General features: G+C 37.3%; 2 protein-coding genes across 5 annotated transcripts in view; one reads left to right on the top strand and one right to left on the bottom strand.

Moving 5' to 3' along the window:
• Positions 1-324: 324 nt before the first annotated feature.
• LOC134745862 (trypsin alpha-3-like) lies at positions 325-14,750 on the bottom strand (the record flags this gene model as incomplete). The annotated part of the gene is made up of 6 exons (XM_063679955.1): positions 325-1,704; positions 2,601-2,788; positions 3,451-3,551; positions 4,797-4,921; positions 5,819-5,895; positions 14,603-14,750. Coding segments are annotated over 6 exons (816 nt in total), but the record flags the coding sequence as incomplete, so codon positions are not given.
• The window catches only part of LOC134746093 (calcium-binding protein E63-1), a 39,167-nt gene continuing 35,111 nt past the window's right edge, over positions 14,745-18,800 (top strand). For 2 of the 4 annotated variants that reach the window (XM_063680340.1, XM_063680338.1), the window contains exon 1: positions 14,745-14,880. In XM_063680340.1, coding sequence (XP_063536410.1) covers positions 14,785-14,880 — 96 coding nt within the window. In that variant the 5' untranslated portion in view covers positions 14,745-14,784. Of the gene's footprint in view, positions 14,881-15,175; positions 15,455-15,648; positions 15,778-18,800 lie in introns of those variants that run through there. The other 2 variants (XM_063680341.1, XM_063680342.1) reach the window with 2 other exon arrangements.

The following is an 18,800-nucleotide window of genomic DNA, read 5'->3' as shown; positions in this document are numbered from 1 at the left end:
TATGGCCTTCTTAACTGTGGCCCTAATGAATACAGGTACAAGTCTCGGGCAGCGCAGGTGTAAAAGGGTGTACGTTCCACGTAACACTTATGCCCTTTTACAGCTGAGCTGCGCGTGACTTGTACCCTTTTTCACGAGGGCCACTTATTATTATTATTGATATTAAATAAGGGGTTGTGCGTTATTTGTAGTCTCAAATGACCAATACACAGTGTTACTGTTACTGCTGTAATTTATAATTGTGTCTGAATTAAATACCAAAGTGTTTAACGTGTAAGTTTAGGGTAATATAAGGCGAATGGAACTTAAAACACTTTATTAATTTAGATAAATTATATTCGGTACTATATTACTAGTATAATAATTTTATAATAACATGTATTGTTATCGGAACACACCTATACACAAATTATATGTATTTATAACAACTACTTTCAACTGAGTAACGTCAGTTGACAGCGATATATACCAGTAAATACAAACAATGCAAAATTTGCGTCATAATAACTATGAACCACTTAAATAACCAAAATTCATGATATGAGTGTACATCCGCTTTGGAAAACTCGATGAGTTATAATATCAAAGTTATAATACCTATATAAAAATGTTACAGGGACAATTGGTTCAATAGTAAATAGTTATGTTTGCACCGCGTAGATGTAGAATAGATACGGGTTTTTAAAGTATAAGTAATATAAGTGTTGTGTCGTGCTACTAATGGTCTGATTTATTCTAAAGCTAGGCCTTCTTAGGGTAATTATCAACCTGGCGCTTTTTCGAAGTTTCTTGAGTTTATCACTGTAGTTTCATTAGATACTCTTTTTTTCGCAGAGAATACTTAATACGAAAAATAGTTATTGCTTACAAATAGGATCGCAATATTGGTCTTTACTCTTTAACGCCGGCGTACAGAACATAAGTAAAAACATGGTAAAAGCTAAATGTTATCTAAAACAGGCTGAAGAGATGAGTGATGACTGATGTACATTAGTTTACACGATTCTCTATCTTTACACAAATAAAATAAACTAGAAAAAAAAGCTGTCTAGATATACATATATTTGTAATAAAAACTTTATGACGACTAATTATGTTAAGGTTAAAAAATCAAATGAGCATCTGGCATTTGCCTCCGAAATTTATTCTACCTTTACTGGCTTTACTGTAGGTATTGTATTGTATGTATTTTGGCTTAATGTTATCAGATGGTATAAAATTCGAATAAATGTACGATTCTGTATGCAAGCTCCCGTTTTTTTTAAATATTATTACCTACATTACCTACACATTTTTATGTGGTCAATATCTAAATTTGGAAGTTCCTATGTATGGGTTTTAAGGTAGCCACCACCACAAGGTACCATTCCTATAATGTACCAGTAAAAATACTACTTACTTTTCTTTTAAACACACAACACTTCATACCTCTTTTGAGTACATAGTGAAGTGCTTAATATAGACAGAACATTTTTAATAGAAATGGCAGAGTTTACAGATATAGGTGTCGTATCCTAGCCTGCTGTATTAAATGTGTCCGCTTCCTGTATATGTGTCCCAGTTGTGTATGACTCGCTGTATCCAAGCCAAGTGCGCCCTAATACTGGTGTAGACCGCTGGCACCCCCGGGGCGGCGCAGCCGAGTCCGTGGCTGCTGACGCCCTCCACTTGGCCTTGGCACATCAGGGGACCGCCTGAGTCACCCTGTTAAGAAAGAGATACTATATTCGCGCCAGCTTTCGTGAATCGACCTGTACTTAGGTATTTGTTATCTGTTCGGAAATCATTGTATGCACCTATACATGGATTTTTCCTGTGTACCTAATCGAAAAATGAAAATCAGCTTGTTATTTTTTTTTGTTGTATAATAGAAATATCGCCATCTCCGAGTAAAGGCTCGGCTTCGTTATCTCATCAGTCACCAGTCATGAATATGGCGGCGTGTGACCTTTGTTTCTGATATCCTCAACCCTTTGAACGCCACGCAGTAACTCTGTCTGTCTGTTACTTGTTACCTCTTCAGTTTAAACTGCTGAACCAATTTAGATGAAATTTAGTACTTATGAAGATAGTTTGAGGCCTGGAAATCAATCCTATGTTATGGATTGTTTTTATCAATTATCATCATCATCATCATTCCACGCAATAGAAATCGCGGGATTCTTCCCGCTAGTTATGCTTATATTGTATAACGCGCCATTGTAAACCTTATTGGAATGCATGAAGGTTCATTTTAAACTATTGTCGTACGCGTTTGTCTTTGGCGGCCAAAGGGTTAAACGGTTGTAAATACATAATGTACCTAAGTTACTACATTGAACTATTATTACTAACATAGAACCAGCACAGAGAACCAGTATTTTGCGCCATGAGTTGCTGCCGTTTTAGCATCAAACCATATAAGCTGAGCGTGGAACTCGCGACTTAAACGCGTAGGCGCCATGAATTTTACGGCACTTACGACGTTTTGCAGGTTGTGATTGTGAAAATTTCATTGTTTGGTATGTCCTCTTAAGTAATAATAACTCAGTGAAGTTACTACGACAATATTTGGGTGTCGTCTGGCTTGCTATTTATCTACTAAAGATCTTTAACCTTACATCACAAGTATCGACGCCATTCCCGACAGCGCATACCATTCCGCTGTCGAAATCAGGAGCCATGTAGGTCCCCAGGGATTGCGTGCATTCGTCCAGGGGAACTATCCTCACGTTGACTGCCAATAGAGCCTCGGACAGTTCGTATGTGGACACGTCTTTAACACCGTAGCCGTAAACTGTACATTCGCCTGACAAATTAAACCACATTTAGGTAGATGTTATCATCTCACTACCTCGGAAAGGTTTTCTTTGTTCTTTAAAATCAAACCTAGCACGATTGCGCCGAGACAGTAGTTTTTCAGGTGGTACACGGACTAACTAGTCCCTTTGTAAGTAATATAGGAAAGAAATCGGCAGTCTATCTCACGCGCGATATTGACGCAGCGCAGTCTTGCTAGGGGCCTATTTCTAGGAGTTTTTAAAAAATAGAGTTAAATAACTGGACTAAAGGAGTAAATAGGGAGATTGTAAAATTGACGATTTGGGGTTATTCTTAATCTTGTTTCACATAATCATTTTTGATTTTGTGTGCGATCGATGTGGCAAGTAATGCCGCGCTGCAATAGGACTTTATAGCCATCAACGGCGATGCGGGACCCCATAAAACCCTTAAGCGCCGCAACAAGCATCTACAACAGATGATGTGGCCAATGATGAGTGTGTTAACGGAATTTACTAAAATGCTGAGCTGAAGTCTAAGCTAAATACTGCAGTATTGCCTTTCTAAAGGAACTAGTGAAGAAATTCTAATCAATCAACTCGTATTACAAAAGTTTTCCACTCAATCTGAAGTTACGAAAATATAGGTAGAATCGGTTGCACCGGTATCTACATACCTACCTATACCTACCTCCAGCGCCAAACGAATGTTCAGGTAGCACGCTTTCATTAAGTCCTGGAAAATCTAGTCGTTCTACTCGAAGCAAAGCAATATCGTGAGCACGTGAATACCTAAAACAAAATTTGCATTTAGAACTTTAATAATATTGCCACTTTATGTTACATAGCGGGGCCTCTATTCTGTGCGTGCAAAAAGTCACATGGCTATATTTTAATAGGTATACCTCGAAACCTCATATTAATCCAAATCCTGAAACACAAAATTAGGCAACTGACGTTTATTATACTTAAATAAACCTCCTACTTACAATAACTTACATGCAGGCCTGCATGCATGGGGTGATTGAGTTGAAAACATCAAATCTCTGATCTGAGTATATATGTTTACAAGTACGTTAGCGTGGCATTGGTAAATTAACGACAGTAAATTTTTATTTCATGTGTTTCAAGAATTTATGGCGCCTTCAAATTTTAAAAGCTGCACGTCAGCCTTCATAGTTTTAATAAACAAAGAATATTTGCTCACCTTTGTGACCTTGCGGGGAAAAGTAGTATAAGTAGGCAAAAGGTCGATAATAGCAGTCATGACCTGTATTCACAAGAATCATTGACTACACAAACACGAACCGATATAAGTGAGATCTCTAATTCCGCATTAATTGCTATGAATGTTGAGTTCTACTTATACTAGGAACTAGCTCATAAATGGGGCCAAATTAGGGAATGCAAACCGGTTTTTAATTGTATGAAAAACCGGTTATTAACCGAAATTTCATACAAATAAAAACTGGTTTGCAATCCCTAGGTCAAATGTCTCATGACGTCCGAGTCCGACGAATACAAGTGCGGTAAGCATGCCGTGCTTTCCACCGGCGGCATTATTAAACCCTTATTAGTATTCCTAAGCATGATTACAAATTGATTAGAATAAGTCGGCTCGCTTTTAACAATGTTGTGTTTAGAAATAGTTAAGTGTCATTTCGATAAAATCAATGTCATCGATATCTAGGTATTGAATTCTGATAATAATAGATAGGAATTACTTCAAGTTTCTCTTTTATTAATTTTCACCACAACTGCTCTATCTTTTTTTTTATTAAGTGTTCAAAGTTACATTTTATTTTTTAGAGTGCAAAGTAATATAATGACATATTTGAGTTGTTTTGTGATAAATATAAGTATTTAATTCCATAGCATTCATTTACATTTGTAATATAATACACCTCTAAGTTTACCTCTCGTGACTTAAAACACTTTGTGCAATCTTCCGCTTGCTTGGGTCTCTATATTAACACGAGGGATAAACAACACCTTTGCTCCCTTGTTAAATAAACGGCAGTTAAGGCAAAGACTTACTTATCATAAAGCTCATGCGTAAATATTTCCAAGACTGTCGCACGCGGCGAGTTCCCGCAGAAATTGTTCAGCTGAAGCACGTAGCCCGTACCATGGACGCAGTGCGCGGCAGTGCTGGCAACCTCCTGGGGGCAAAAAGTCACCTAAATTACATACAAAAATCATCAACTTTTCCAAATTTTCCGCCATTTCGAAATTTTTTAAACTTAAATACTGCGCTTTCAATAAAATATCGGAAAGTGTATTGATTTACGATCAAAGTGATTATACAGGACCAAATCGATTTTATATAATTATGCATAAAATTATTTTTCCCCTCACTAGCTCGGAAAGCCGTCTTTTATCCTTTAAAACAAGCGGGGAAAAACGCATTTTATCCACTAGTGGGGAAAGTAATTTGACCTTGGATGGAGCGTGTTTAAGTAGCTTGACAGATAACAAAACGTAAAACGCTCATAATAATGGTTCGTTCGATATTAATTATCATTAAATAAATGGTTTGAGAATCTAATAAAAAATACCAGATTTAGCTTTATTTAATGATTTTAAGTCATTAACCTTAAAATTCCATAATAAACGTTTGTTTTTAATAATTATGTTAAATATAATTCTGAACGCACAAGTTAAGTCGATGCAATTTCAAAACGCATCATTGACATTTCATACGTCAGAAATGTCAACATTGTCAACAAAAATTTTACTTAAAAACTTCTCACGTAAAAGTACAGAATTTCCAGTTTTTTGTTATAATATCGTAAAAAAATTAGTGATTCCAGTTGATGAAGATGATCTAACGCCTGTGGATGTTGCACTTTCCTCGCTATAGTGAGGGGAAAAGTTTTGTGTTACACACGGGTGCAAATGTATTTTACTTCTCGTGTGTTAAAATACAACTTTGCACCCTTGTATAACAAATAACTATTTTGTTGTATAGGCTGCATCCATCACTATGCATTTAAGGGTTAAATGGCTCTTACTTTGCGTTTTAGTGAAAACTCAAGCTAAATTGAACCATACTCTACCTGAGTAAGCAGCGTTGCTCCACATAGATGCTGCCCGTTGGTTGCATTACGGAGAGATGCTACACGCAGTTGATCACCTAACAAAAGTAATTAACGAAATGCATATTTAAGTACAGCTATGAAGGAAGACGGTGGCGAAATGATTTTAGCGCTGGTAATATAGAGTTATAGAGGTCCCGCTTAAGATGGAATTGGCTTACAAATAGCACAAAAATGCATTATTGGTGAATTGAATGCAATAATATCATGGTTTAATAAAGAGTCCTCGGGAGAGTAATCGCCGGAACGAGTGACAAAATTTTTAAGGTTCCGTAGTCAACTAGGAGCCCTTATAGTTTCGCCATGTCCGTCTGTGTCTGCCCATCTGTCCCTCCGAGGTTCTACTCCGTGATCATTTGTTCTAAGAGCTGCAATTTGGCATGGATATACTACTCAAATCGTTCCCGTTACTAACTTTCAACCCCCTTGGGAAATATTTTTTTTAAACGCTGAAATTACTTTTCTTAATTGTATTGTAAAATTGTATCTTACGAAGTTTTAAGTCCCTCACTCACAAAATTTTCATTCCCGTTACAAAATGTCAACCCCTTGTTCACCACCTTAGGGGATTTATTTTCAAAAACGAATTTTAAAATGTAACTTTTCATCAGCGAAGGGTTCTTATGCTTCCCCTATGCTCTAAAAGGACCGCTATGCTCTATGCTTCTCTGATGATTCTTTGACCACGGTCCCGAGGCCGGAAGTTGATTCTGGTCGGCGTAGGGACAAAAAGATGCAGTAATTGCGCCACCAGTTCGGCACAGTCCCATTTACCTCGCAAGACGCAACAGGCTGTCGTAAGGAGCTTAAAATTTCCTCTTACCTCTAAAGAGTTCGAGCCTAAAGAACCCAGCAAGTATTTGGGTGGGTATAAAAACGGGTAATACCCGAATATTTTTTATATAAGAACGGGAGAAATACTTTTTGTACCCTCTCCAAAAGTAAGACGTAGGATACTTCATAAGGATTTCGAACGATGGCAGCTGACTCAAGCTTGCGTCTGACTAGAGATGTGTATAGAAGCTTTATAGTACCCGAGTCCTGGAAATCTCTCGCGTTCCTAATATGTGACGTCTTGTCGCTTTCCATATTTACAGTCAGAAAAAGTGGTTTTGGATCACGACCCAGAAATCAGCCTGTATATTGATATTCATTTTCATTTTTAGTTTTAATCCTATGTCGAAACTGTCGAAAGACGGCAGTAAAGTTACTGTGACTACAAAATTTACTATGACAATAAGCCTCTATACACTCTATTCTCTTTGCTTGAACGGACTCTAAAGGGGCCCACTGACTATCAGACCGCCGGACGCAGGACGATATCAGCCTGTCAGTTAGAACAAAAATTTGACAGTTCCGAACAACTGACAGGCGGATATCGTCCGGCGGACTGATAGTCAGTGGGCCCCTTTATACATAGAATACGATACGACCATAAGTTGTTCCGATGAGAATAGAAATGCAAGTAAACAACGGAGCGATTCGTATTAGATTTGTCGCGAAAGGTTAGGGAACTATGTCCTATATTGACGATAATGAAATTATTTTATATTCTAGGCGTAGACACTTTAGGTAAGCCATAAAAATAAACTGTTAAACATTCGTTTGGTTGGTTCTGTCACCGCTTACCGTAGGAAGGTGAGCGTTATACAATTTTTTTAAATTAGAAAGCCGTGAACATTATATTATATGGATTTTTATATTTTATATGGAATTTTCAAAGGTATCTGGACTACTTCATTCAAACGATCAGCGGGCTTGTTGCCATGAAATATACGTAGGTACCTAATGTACAACTTCTTTAATTTAATTTGTAGATACATTAATCGAACGCGAGTCTTTTTTTTTACCAAAATTTTACCTAAGCAATGGAAAACACAGCGCATGGTTCATAATTTGAAGTTCGAATCATGCATAAAGAAACCTTTATGAACAACGAAGTTTATAGACCTAGGACTGTGAAAAGTCTAATAACAATTAATTTCTGAGTTTATTACCGCACTCGACCTCCAAACCCCCCACAACCCTTTTCACCCTTCGACATTCCACCAAGCAACTTATAAACACTATGAAACAATAGAAATTTACTATCTTTACTATTTGCCGTAGCATTTTAACGACGTTGTTATCATACTATACTGAAACATAGTCTCTAAATTAATTGTATTTTTACAAATAACTGTATTTCATAATTTACAAGCGTAAACTATCATTTTCTGTGGTTGGTTCCGTAAGAGTTCGTATTGTATGGAGCCGGGCTATGTACAAGATATTTCGTCTCATATTGTAAAGTTGAGCTATGTAGCCTAATTAAACTTAATCCATAATTATGTAGATTCAAAACAGCTATGATCAATCGGAGGTCAAACTGGTCCGCCGTTGGTGTCGTTGTTGGTGTTGGTGTTGGTGGTGGTGTTGGTCGGTTAGAAATGCTGTAAGGTCGAGTTAGAAATTGGGTCTAATATTTTCATTAGTGTTATTTAAATACATGGGAATTTATGAATACCAAAAACATACTAATTAATTACAAACTTTCAATAAAATGTAACCTAAAATTGAAACTACCTACAAAACTAAAACTAATACCTAAAAAATAAATAAAACATAATAGTCCGGTGGCCGACTGCATGAAACCCTCCCTGATAAAAAAATAGAAAATACCTACTCTATAGGGGTAGTTGACTTTTAGGAGTTTTAGGTAGCTTCAACTGCTCTTGGTCGGCCGCGGCTTATGTAACTTGTAAATTTATAAATTCGCAAATGGCAAAAAAGTGGTACAGAAATTTTTCAAAAAAACCTCATCGAAATATATAATGAAACTTGTATGGCAGGATGCCTTTGAGGACAGTAAAAAAAATTGCCAAGTTAAGCCGCGGCCGACCAAGAGCAGTTGAAGCTACCTAAAACTCCTAAAAGTCAGCTATCCCTGTAGAGTAGGTATTTTCCATTTTTTTATCAGGTAGAGGGTTTCATGCAGTCGGCCACCGGACTATAATATGGGCAAAGATAGATATCTCGTGGATATCTCCGTAATAGATGGATACAGTCTAAGGAAAAAACGTGCCTCGAAAATCAAGAAAATTTGATTCTCGTTCAGAGGGCGCTACTAGCTTTGGCCTACAGTCGTATAGATGGCGTTGACGGTTTCGTTTGTTTTTTAACAATTTTAACGCATATCAGTGAAAGAACATGGGTCAAAATCATAAAAATAAATAATGCAAATAAAAAAAATCATTTATCCATATTTAAATACATTTTATCGTATTTTTATAAATCTTCATTTTTAGTTTTAAAGTGTGTCGACAGATGGCAGTGAATTTACTGGGGTTACAAAATTTACTATGACAGTACCGCTCTAGTATAAGTTACTCTATGATATGGGTGATCTAGCCCAATAATTATATCACTTGTAATGTTAAGTTGTTTGTGCAAGGTTAATGTTCTTATCAAAAATAGTATTAGGTAAATACTTATGGGACTCTCAAAGGCTTCTAATTTGTAGTTTTTTGTCTCTGTTTGACAACGTAGAAAACTAAATAAAAATAGCATGTTATAAGACTTGTAAGAGACGAGGTCCGAGTGGAAATCACGTTTTACAGATTTTTCAGGAGATAGTCGTCTTTTGGGAAATCGTTGCGGTATCTTCGCCGAAGCAATAAATAACAAATGCAGTTTCGTAGTCCGAGCGTAGAAGGGCGTTGAAAACAATTTATTGTCTGAGGCAGTTTCAGATGATCGCAGCGTGCAGGGATGCATACTAAACTTATGTGTGATGGGTTGTGGCTATGAGCTCCTACAAGGATTTAAAAATACCTACTTATTTAATACCTACGCATATAATGCAACCTATATTTACACTCATCCAAGACGAACTTTATGATCCATTGATCATACTATACTACCTATAGTAAAATAAATATTTTTAGATATTTTTACTCCGAAACCCTATTTAACAAAACTGTAACGAACGTGAAACGCAGCACCATGTGTAAACAGGTGTCCACTCTGAGCGCGAACAAAAGCCAACCTTAATGGCTGCTGTTGTTTTAATTTCATGGATCTCTATTTCGAGTTACGTATAGGTACTTATCGTATAGGGATTTTTAGATAACAGTTGACAATTTAATGCAATAAAATGTTTGCTTAGCCTTGAAAAGACAGATCTAATTTGGGTCACTTCATTTTATCTTTTTAATAATTTCAAGTCAGATGTATGTACTATAGAGTAAAGAATCAAGCAATGAACAGAAATCTACCTACAACAATGATGACGCACGCGGGGCAAGCGGGTTTGTATGGAGATTGTCAGTCTTCTATTGTTTTAAGCCTCTTTTAGTAAATCTGTAGACAAAAGTTAAAAGAAAAATACAGATAATTATATATGTCACAAAGAAAGACCTATAGGTACAGTGTATAGTTACTGAAAAAATATTGTGCACAATGAAAGTCAGCAAAAATATCAGACTTAGTTATTAGTACAGCCATTTCTTATATCTAAGTATATTTGCGCGCTTGCTATGCAAGATATTACAGGCGACTTTATATACCTAAATATTTAGTTTTTACGTCATAAAGACTGCGCCATCGTCACGCACCGCAGATCGAACGCCAACGGCGAATGAACTCCTCAAGGCGTTCCTACAACACAATGGTGGCCTATATCGAGTGCAAGGTTCCCTGTGATGTGTGGGCGGCCATTGTTGTGCTTATACCGACGCCAAAAATCTGCGCACAAAATAAAGTGCGAACTACAGTGCAAATAAGGAGTGTGTTCAAAAGGGCTTGTTCCTTTCGTGTATGAAAACCATAAAAAAATAAGTCCACAAATGTAAAAAACATCCCGTTAAAAGAAAATATCACACGTGTTTGAATCTGTTGACGGCCCAATTCGAACAATGCTTATAAGATGTCACATCGATACGATACCGATCTGTTAGTGTCAAAAGTGACGTTTTTGGTTGAAGAAATGCCACTTTTGACATTGACAGATCAGTATCGTATCGGTGTGACATCTTATAAGCATTGTTCGAATTTGGCCGATAAAATCTGTTGTATGTTGTTACTCGCTTTCACTAGTGCAACCGAGATGAACGCACGAGCGGTGTTAGAATGACATGAATTTGTAAGTTTCAATTGGCCTCCTGCCAGCCCCCTTACCCCCTTAGCATGACTTGCGATGTCGCGCGCGACTCCATATGTCACGCGCGACTGTATCTGATGTAAGATGTCTAGTGGTGGATGGTTGGTAATATCTTCAGTTCCTTTATCCAAAAGAGATGTATAAGAGAAAATGAAATTACCCGATTTTGGTACAAAGCGCGCGGTTGTGTTATGCGATAAACGCACACGTTGAACACATGCGTCAACGGAATGTAGGAAAAATGTAGTGTCATTAGATATCATTCGGATGTACGAGTAAAATGGGTGTGCGGCAAACGCATTGCGTTTAACGCTGCGTTTATCGCATAAAACAACCGCGCGCTTAAAACTGTTGTTGTACTTAATACCCACTGTAGTAATCGGAGGTCATAAAAAAGTCAGAGCAACATTCGAAATTTAAGAATTTGTTTTAATAACTCAAGATCAGATTTTTAAAGCTCGAATGCAGCTCCTGCGCATATCCTACTCCTCTTCTCTTATTCAATCGAAATGGTTGCGTAGGTAATCAGAGGTATGGATCTTTAAAGACATCTTGATTGATATCCACACCTACAAACAACGCACTGTTCCTTAATCATAAAAATCTTAAAAAAAGGATAAAATAAAATATTATCCCTTATGCAACTGATATGTTTGAAGTCGGTGCCAAGCCCATTTGCCTCCTGGTTCGATAATCTAAATAAGTAATCTGAAATCTTGGGTTCTATTTCCAAGAAAATTGAAAATTGTTTTTCTAGGCTGTCCAGTGGCCTAATTTGTCGGCGAACTAGGTTATTGACCCGTCTTCATGGAAATCAAATGAAAGTCACTATAAATTGTTCTAAGAGCATTGTCAGTGTTTATTGTTTCAACCTCTTGGCCTAGCTAGTCCCAGCAATTAGATTAGCGTTCAATAGAGTGTTAACTTGACTAAATAGTTATTCTTTTTATTTATCTAAATATTTTACCGTTATGTGAATAAATAAACCAAACAATTTACTTCTGTTTGACAGTTGAACTGTTTCCAATTTGTAGTTTTATATTGTTAATATAATATTTTCATTCTTTAGTTAAGTATTTGCATGCAACAATTTATTTTAATTGGTATGTGTATACCTAATTTCAAATTTGTATGCCTGTCGGCGAAGCATAGCGTTCTATAATGCTTTTTGTGCTGACCAACACTGTTACTTATGTTTACAAATAAATCATTTGCGTTTGAGTTTTGAGTTTGAGTTAACTACAGTTAATCACCGTGATGATACCACTATTTGAGCAGGAAGGTCGGTGAGGGTGAGTATATAACCAGTGTCCGTAACGCCAAGCCATGACAAAATGTTGATAACTTGACCCATGTAACCTACTGGCAGTGTTGACCTACTGGCCAGTCCAGTAAGGAAGTCGTACTGTACAAATATTTATTTCAGAATATATTTCAGATTGCCAATTAATGTTACTTTAGGTAAAATGTGTGAGTAGCAAGACCCTTAAACACAAGTGTTTTGTTTATCAAGCGCATAAACTCACATGCATCACTCAAAGAATGCAAGTACCTACTTCCCCGTAAATGCTTTTTAATGAGCGCTAATTAGTTATTATCAACTGCACTTCATCGCAGGACGTTTCAAATCGGTTACGCTTGTTTGCGGCGTGTACTAAGTGTTGAGTGCGTTGGAAATAGCCTGTCTATAATTATTTAGTGTTATTGTTGTGGGCTGGCATGCCAAAACGACAACAGACAGGTAGCGGGCAGCGGGAGGGTTTATGTAACACGAGGGCGCGGACTCGTGACCGCAGGGCTGGCGCAATTGCGCAACGCAAGCAGAAAAATTGCAGATATTGTCTAATTTATTTTTCTTACAGTGGCTTCGGAGCATTGTATTTCTTAACTTTGTTCACTTTAGTAGTGGCTTCGGGGCCATAGGGCATGTCGCACTAGTATGCTATCGTCAGCATAAAAAATCTGCCATATTTTTACTTGTTTCATGTGATGCGCTTGGGTTTGGGTCAATTTACGACAAGCAAAGACTCGAGTCACCATTTTTATTTTTATTTTTTATTTTATTTTGGTACATGGAAATAAAATAATAAATAAAAATAAAAATGGTGACTCGAGTCTTTGCTTGTCGTAAATTGATCGTAAATTTTATTTCATGTTCCTTTTATTTATGACGTTATTTTATTGCATGTTCCTTTTATGTGTTCTTTTTTTAATTTGATTGTTTACTCGCATAATTTAATATTACAACTAAATAAAAGAAAGGAATTAGCGGCTTCTTAGCAATACTACATTTAAATAACAACAAGTGTAGGTATGATACTACATTTAGATAACAACCTACCTATGATCTGAAAATAACAGTGTCTAAATTCTTCGGTGTAAAACAGTCAGAAGTAATTATCTCCCACGCGCCATCACATTTATTTACCATTTCTACGAAATTGACGCGTAGAAAGCTCATTTGATAAAAAAACCGGCCAAGTGCGAGTCGGACTCGTGCACGAAGGGTTCCGTACCATTACGCAAAAAATTTATTTTATTTTATTTTGAGTATTTGTTGTTATAGCGGCAACAGATATACATCATCTGTGAAAATTTCAACTGTCTAGCTATCACGGTTCATGAGATACAGCCTGGTGGCAGACAGACAGATGGACAGGAGTCTTAGTAATAGAGTCCCGTTTTTACCCTTTGGGTACGGAACCCTAAAAACGGACATACAAGCTTAGACACGATAGGCACTGAAATGTCATTTAGAAGCAGCATTTTCTTAACTAAAACCAAGTTGAGGTAGTAAGTGCGTTGATGGCGTTTGAGATGGGAATACGCTCTTAGTACCTACATAGTTTAACTGTATTGTTTGGATAGGTATTATAATTAAATTTGTTTCTGCATTATTGTAGATCGAAATGACCACAGATATAAATATACCATATAATTAAATCTGTGGAAATGACTTTACTAACTGCATATATGTATATACAGTGAGGTTCGAAATTTCATGGAGAAATTATGAATAAATTCCATTCATAATTTCTCCATGCAAATTCGAACCTCACTGTACATGGGTACATACATGTTTCATAACTTTCATAAGTGAGCAACAATGCGAAAGTCAATAAAGTTCAAGGTTACGTAGGGCTTTATTGAAGGTCGTTAGCAAGTTCCCAACGTTGACATTGGACGGATAATTTGAGCGGCAGTAGGGCGATAAGTGCGATAACAAATTATAGTTCACTTAGCTTGACCATGGTTTTGATATAGGTAAAATAAGTTTCTAAGGAGCGGTTCGAAATTTTAAATTATATCAAATATTTGGAATGAGTTGTCGTTGTGTAAATTGTCTTTATTTGGAGGAAATTAGGTACTGCTAAAATGCAGATCACATCTTGTACATAATATTTAAATTTTGTTGGATATTATTAATTTAATAGTTTTGGGCAAATATTTTTAAAATTTACTGTTGATTATGTAATTCGATACAGCTTAATCTTTTATATCGATAATTGATTAAGATGTCTATATTTATATCTAAATCCATTATTTGTCTTCAAGTATCAACATATGTGGGTTGATAAAAGTTGTTACCAGATTCTTAAACGTACCAGACAACTCGCTGACAGCTCGTGACTCGAACCTCGCCGCCTGTATCGGCGCGGGTGGTGCGTAGCTGGCATCGGTGGCAGCCCTAGGCGGGCGGACGCCGCGCGGCAGCGGCAGCGGACCGCCCGCCGGCAGTGCTCCGCAGAGAGCCGACCGCGCGCGCTAGCGCCGCTCCCGCGCCGCCATGGACCGCGCCGGCGGTTCCACGCCGCCCCAGACTCCCCCGCCCGCGCATTCCGGCTTTGGCGCTTTCTGCAACGCCATCTCTGATACTATCACGGTATGTACTAACGACTCGGCTCCGACGTTATTTTCAAACGGCGCTAAAATTTATACGACGTTCAAACTGGCAGCAGCTGACCGCCGTCTAGCATCCAGTGACCTCTGCCGCCCACGCGTCGGACGTGCTTTACGACACATCACTCGTTCCAAACACATTCGGCTCGCGTCTCGATATAATTCTATGGAATGGGTGATGCGTGTTGCCACCTTACTCTTTTATTTCTAAAAGCACGTGGTCACCGAGGCCGCGGACCCTCAAGCCGTTTGGTCGTTAATAGTATCACCGCCTTAATCGTAGAAATAGAGCGGATTCAGAATTATATTTATGGAGGTAGTAAAAAATATAAACAAGTTTATTATTAGAGTACTGATGGTTGAGGCTGGGTCGCATCGCTCGGCCGTGAATTGTCCGATGGTGGCGATCTACCGAAATACCCCCGCGTACAAAGGCCGGGAGACCGCACTTGCGGCGCGCGCTCGACCGCGCGACACATCACGCCACAGACCTCACTCCACTCCACACCTGGCCACAACTGCTGAGACACTTCGACACACGTCGGCTGACAACTTAGGTACATACAAACCCGTCTATAAAATACCTTGAGAAAAACACGGTACTTTGAGAATGACAATTCCGGTAACGGGTATACAAACACAAACAAAACAGCGCGAGTGAAACCGGCGTCCTACAACGTATGAATGTGTGATCGATGTTCATTCGTGTTTGTAAATTTTGAATACCGTGTTGATACCTACGTGCTCGCTCGATTGATTTGTATACCAACTCTGGAAACGATTTTTTTTTAAGTGTGTGATAAGATAAGTTCTAGTTTAGCGCGTCCTATCTTGTTAGTGTGAACTGGTTCAGTAAACAAGTGCTTCAGTGGCAGTATTCGTAAGTAAAAAATAACTTTAAGTGCTGTTATGGGATGCAAAATTAAAACTGAGGTTGCTAGTTTAGTTTAAAACAAAAATGTTTTTTTTGTTGTTTATGAAATTAATGATAAACAGTTCAATGATAAAACATTTATTTACATGAAAGATATACACAGTGGTACTACTTTACTAAACTAGTCCAATTGATTTTCGTAATAATATATGTAGGCACTTTATGCTTGGCCATAAACTTATAAGTACTCAAAGCTAAACAATTAATAAAATGTGCATAAGTCAAAGCATTTTTCAACAGTCAAATGTTAGATTTCGTAATTTAAATAATAACAACAAGGCTGCATAAATTTCAAAAACACTGTTAAGTAAAAGAATCGTGACTGTGAACAAAAAAAAAATTTATATTTAAGTCCTTATTCCTACAAACGAGCGTATTTTGCAAAATGCTTCCTTTTTCATTCAACATTACGACGTAACTATTAGTATTTATTCAAAAACTGTTAACGTTTTTAAATGATCATTTCCTAAACTAGCGGCTGAAATGGTTAACATTTTAATTTTCTCTTTTTAAACCTAAAATAAATGAGTTTTCTTGGGAGTTTTCTGTGCGCTGGTGGCCTAGCGGTAAGAGCGTGCGACTTTCAATCCGGAGGTCGCGGGTTCAAACCCCGGCTCGTACCAATGAATTTTTCGGAACTTATAATTCGGAATATCATTTAATATTTACCAGTCTCTTTTCGGTGAGGGAAAACATCGTGAGGAAACGGGACTAATCCTAATAAGGCCTAGCTTCCTCTCTGGGTTGGAAGATTAGATGATTCTTGAGATTAAGAGCGTGCGACTTTCAATCCGGAGGTCGCGGGTTCAAACCCCGGCTCGTACCAATGAATTTTTCGGAACTTATAATTCAGAATATCATTTGATATTTACCAGTCTCTTTTCGGTGAGGGAAAACATCGTGAGGAAACGGGACTAATCCTAATAAGGCCTAGCTTCCTCTCTGGGTTGGAAGATTAGATGATTCTTGGGATTAGTTGTCAAGCAGACCCCGGGCTCCCATGAGCCTTGGCAAAATGCCGGGATAACGCGAGGAAGATGATAATTTAAATCAAGGTTTCTTTGAATCTGTCAGTTTTATTGTCTATTTCTTCTACTTTCCTATATATATTTTTAAATGAGGTTTAGTTAAAGTAACTATAATACCTAAACTATACAATACGGAATCGGCAGAATTGTGATCTACAATTATTATAGACTAATAGTACCTAGGTACCTAGGACTTAAATTACTAAATTCTATAAACCGCTAATCACATTTCTGTGTAACATTATTATCTCATATCATAATGACTAAGTTTGGAATGTTAATTACTACTTAACATAGGTAGTACCTATTCGATATTACTATACTTAGTCATAATGAAAATAAACTGTCTATTATTTTTGTTAAAATACGGTAAAATGTTCGTACTAGGAAGTAATGTAGGAAGATCAGGCACTTATTTTAATTATTCATATTCCTTGTCACAAATATACATCCTCTAGGGCCTAACTGACCAGAACCTCCTTTGGCACTTGAACACATTGTTTAGCAGCAGAAGATTACTGGTATTAAAAAGTCCGGCACGGGTCCCATTAACGGGGATAAGTATTTACACAAGTACTTCAAATATTTAGAATAAATTGAATTTGACATGTCCCTAGTAAGAGGCGACACGGACTTTTTAACGGACGAAACTATGATAATTGACTGTTTATCAAGTATATAATTACACTATATATTATTATAAAGTTTTAAATTGTATTGCAAACTAATGAATGCTTAGCTAAGCGAATTTGCACAGGTTCATAATACGCCTACAAACATAAGTTAGAATCCGTAGCGCGTAGCGGGTAGTTTTAGGTTAGGTTAATAGTACTAGCTTTCCCCACACCTATTTTGACTGTCCGTAATGGAGGAAATAAGTGATTTGAAAACTAATAAGTACGTTTTATTGCCAAAATTTTCACTTTTATCGCTGCCTGTACTTTTCTTCAGACTTTTCAACAGGCAACTAATACTCAATTTTAACCCCAATACAATTAGGTTGCATTGTTTCATAACAGAGTTCCTATGGCCACCTAATGTGTCCATCTTTAAATCAGCTCGATGTTCGATGATACCATAATAGTACATAGTCACCCAACTTACATATGTACCAGTATGTGAAGTTTCAGCTCAATGGAACAGCTAATGGGAAGTGGGTCTAATTTACCTTGCAAGATTTAGCTCGAACATACATAACTATATACAATGCATGTTAAATAAAAGCTTGTAAAATATCAATCAAAAACGCATATGTGGATGCGAACTATCCTTTTCTACTATTAAAAAAAAAAAGATAAAATAACTCAAGTAAAAACCTTAAAAGCTAAATAAAGCAAATAGTGACTAGTTACGTTTGCTTATTGTGTAGAATACGCAACGTATGCCGCAGGTTGTGTTGTGTGCTGTAGACAAACGGGGCTCGGTGACTCCAGGGCAAGGTTAGGTCCACCGCAAGGTTTAGCAATCGATCGCCACGCGCCGGCCACGCTGCACATACTTGGGCCTGAACCTGACATATGAATATCGGCTATTGCTTACCCAAGTCAGCGCTCGGCGAAATACTAAAATGTCTATTGTAACTAACAACTGTCGTAAACAAGAGTTTTCTTGTGAAAGTTAATAATACAATTTTCAAGTAGGTACTTTGGGCATCGGATTGTTTGAAACAAATTGAAACTTAATTGTAATATTGAGTAAATTTTAATATTATAAACAACTTGTATCGCCTTGCTGTATCATAAGACCCGTACCTCTTAATTTAATGATGTCTCGACATAAATTGCAGCGGTGTTCTGTGACGAAGCTATATTTACGAAACTTATTTATGAACAATCGTAGATGTATCAGAAATCCTTTCCAAATTCGTCAAATTCGAGTGCACAAACACATAAACAACTTCTTAAGCCTAACGCATATATTGTCTATGTTTCATCGTAGGAG

Source organism: Cydia strobilella, chromosome 12, assembly GCF_947568885.1.
Source record: "Cydia strobilella chromosome 12, ilCydStro3.1, whole genome shotgun sequence".
Lineage (NCBI taxonomy): Eukaryota > Metazoa > Arthropoda > Insecta > Lepidoptera > Tortricidae > Cydia > Cydia strobilella.
Note: the sequence above shows the minus strand (reverse complement) of the source record. Positions and strands in the feature narration are given on the sequence as shown.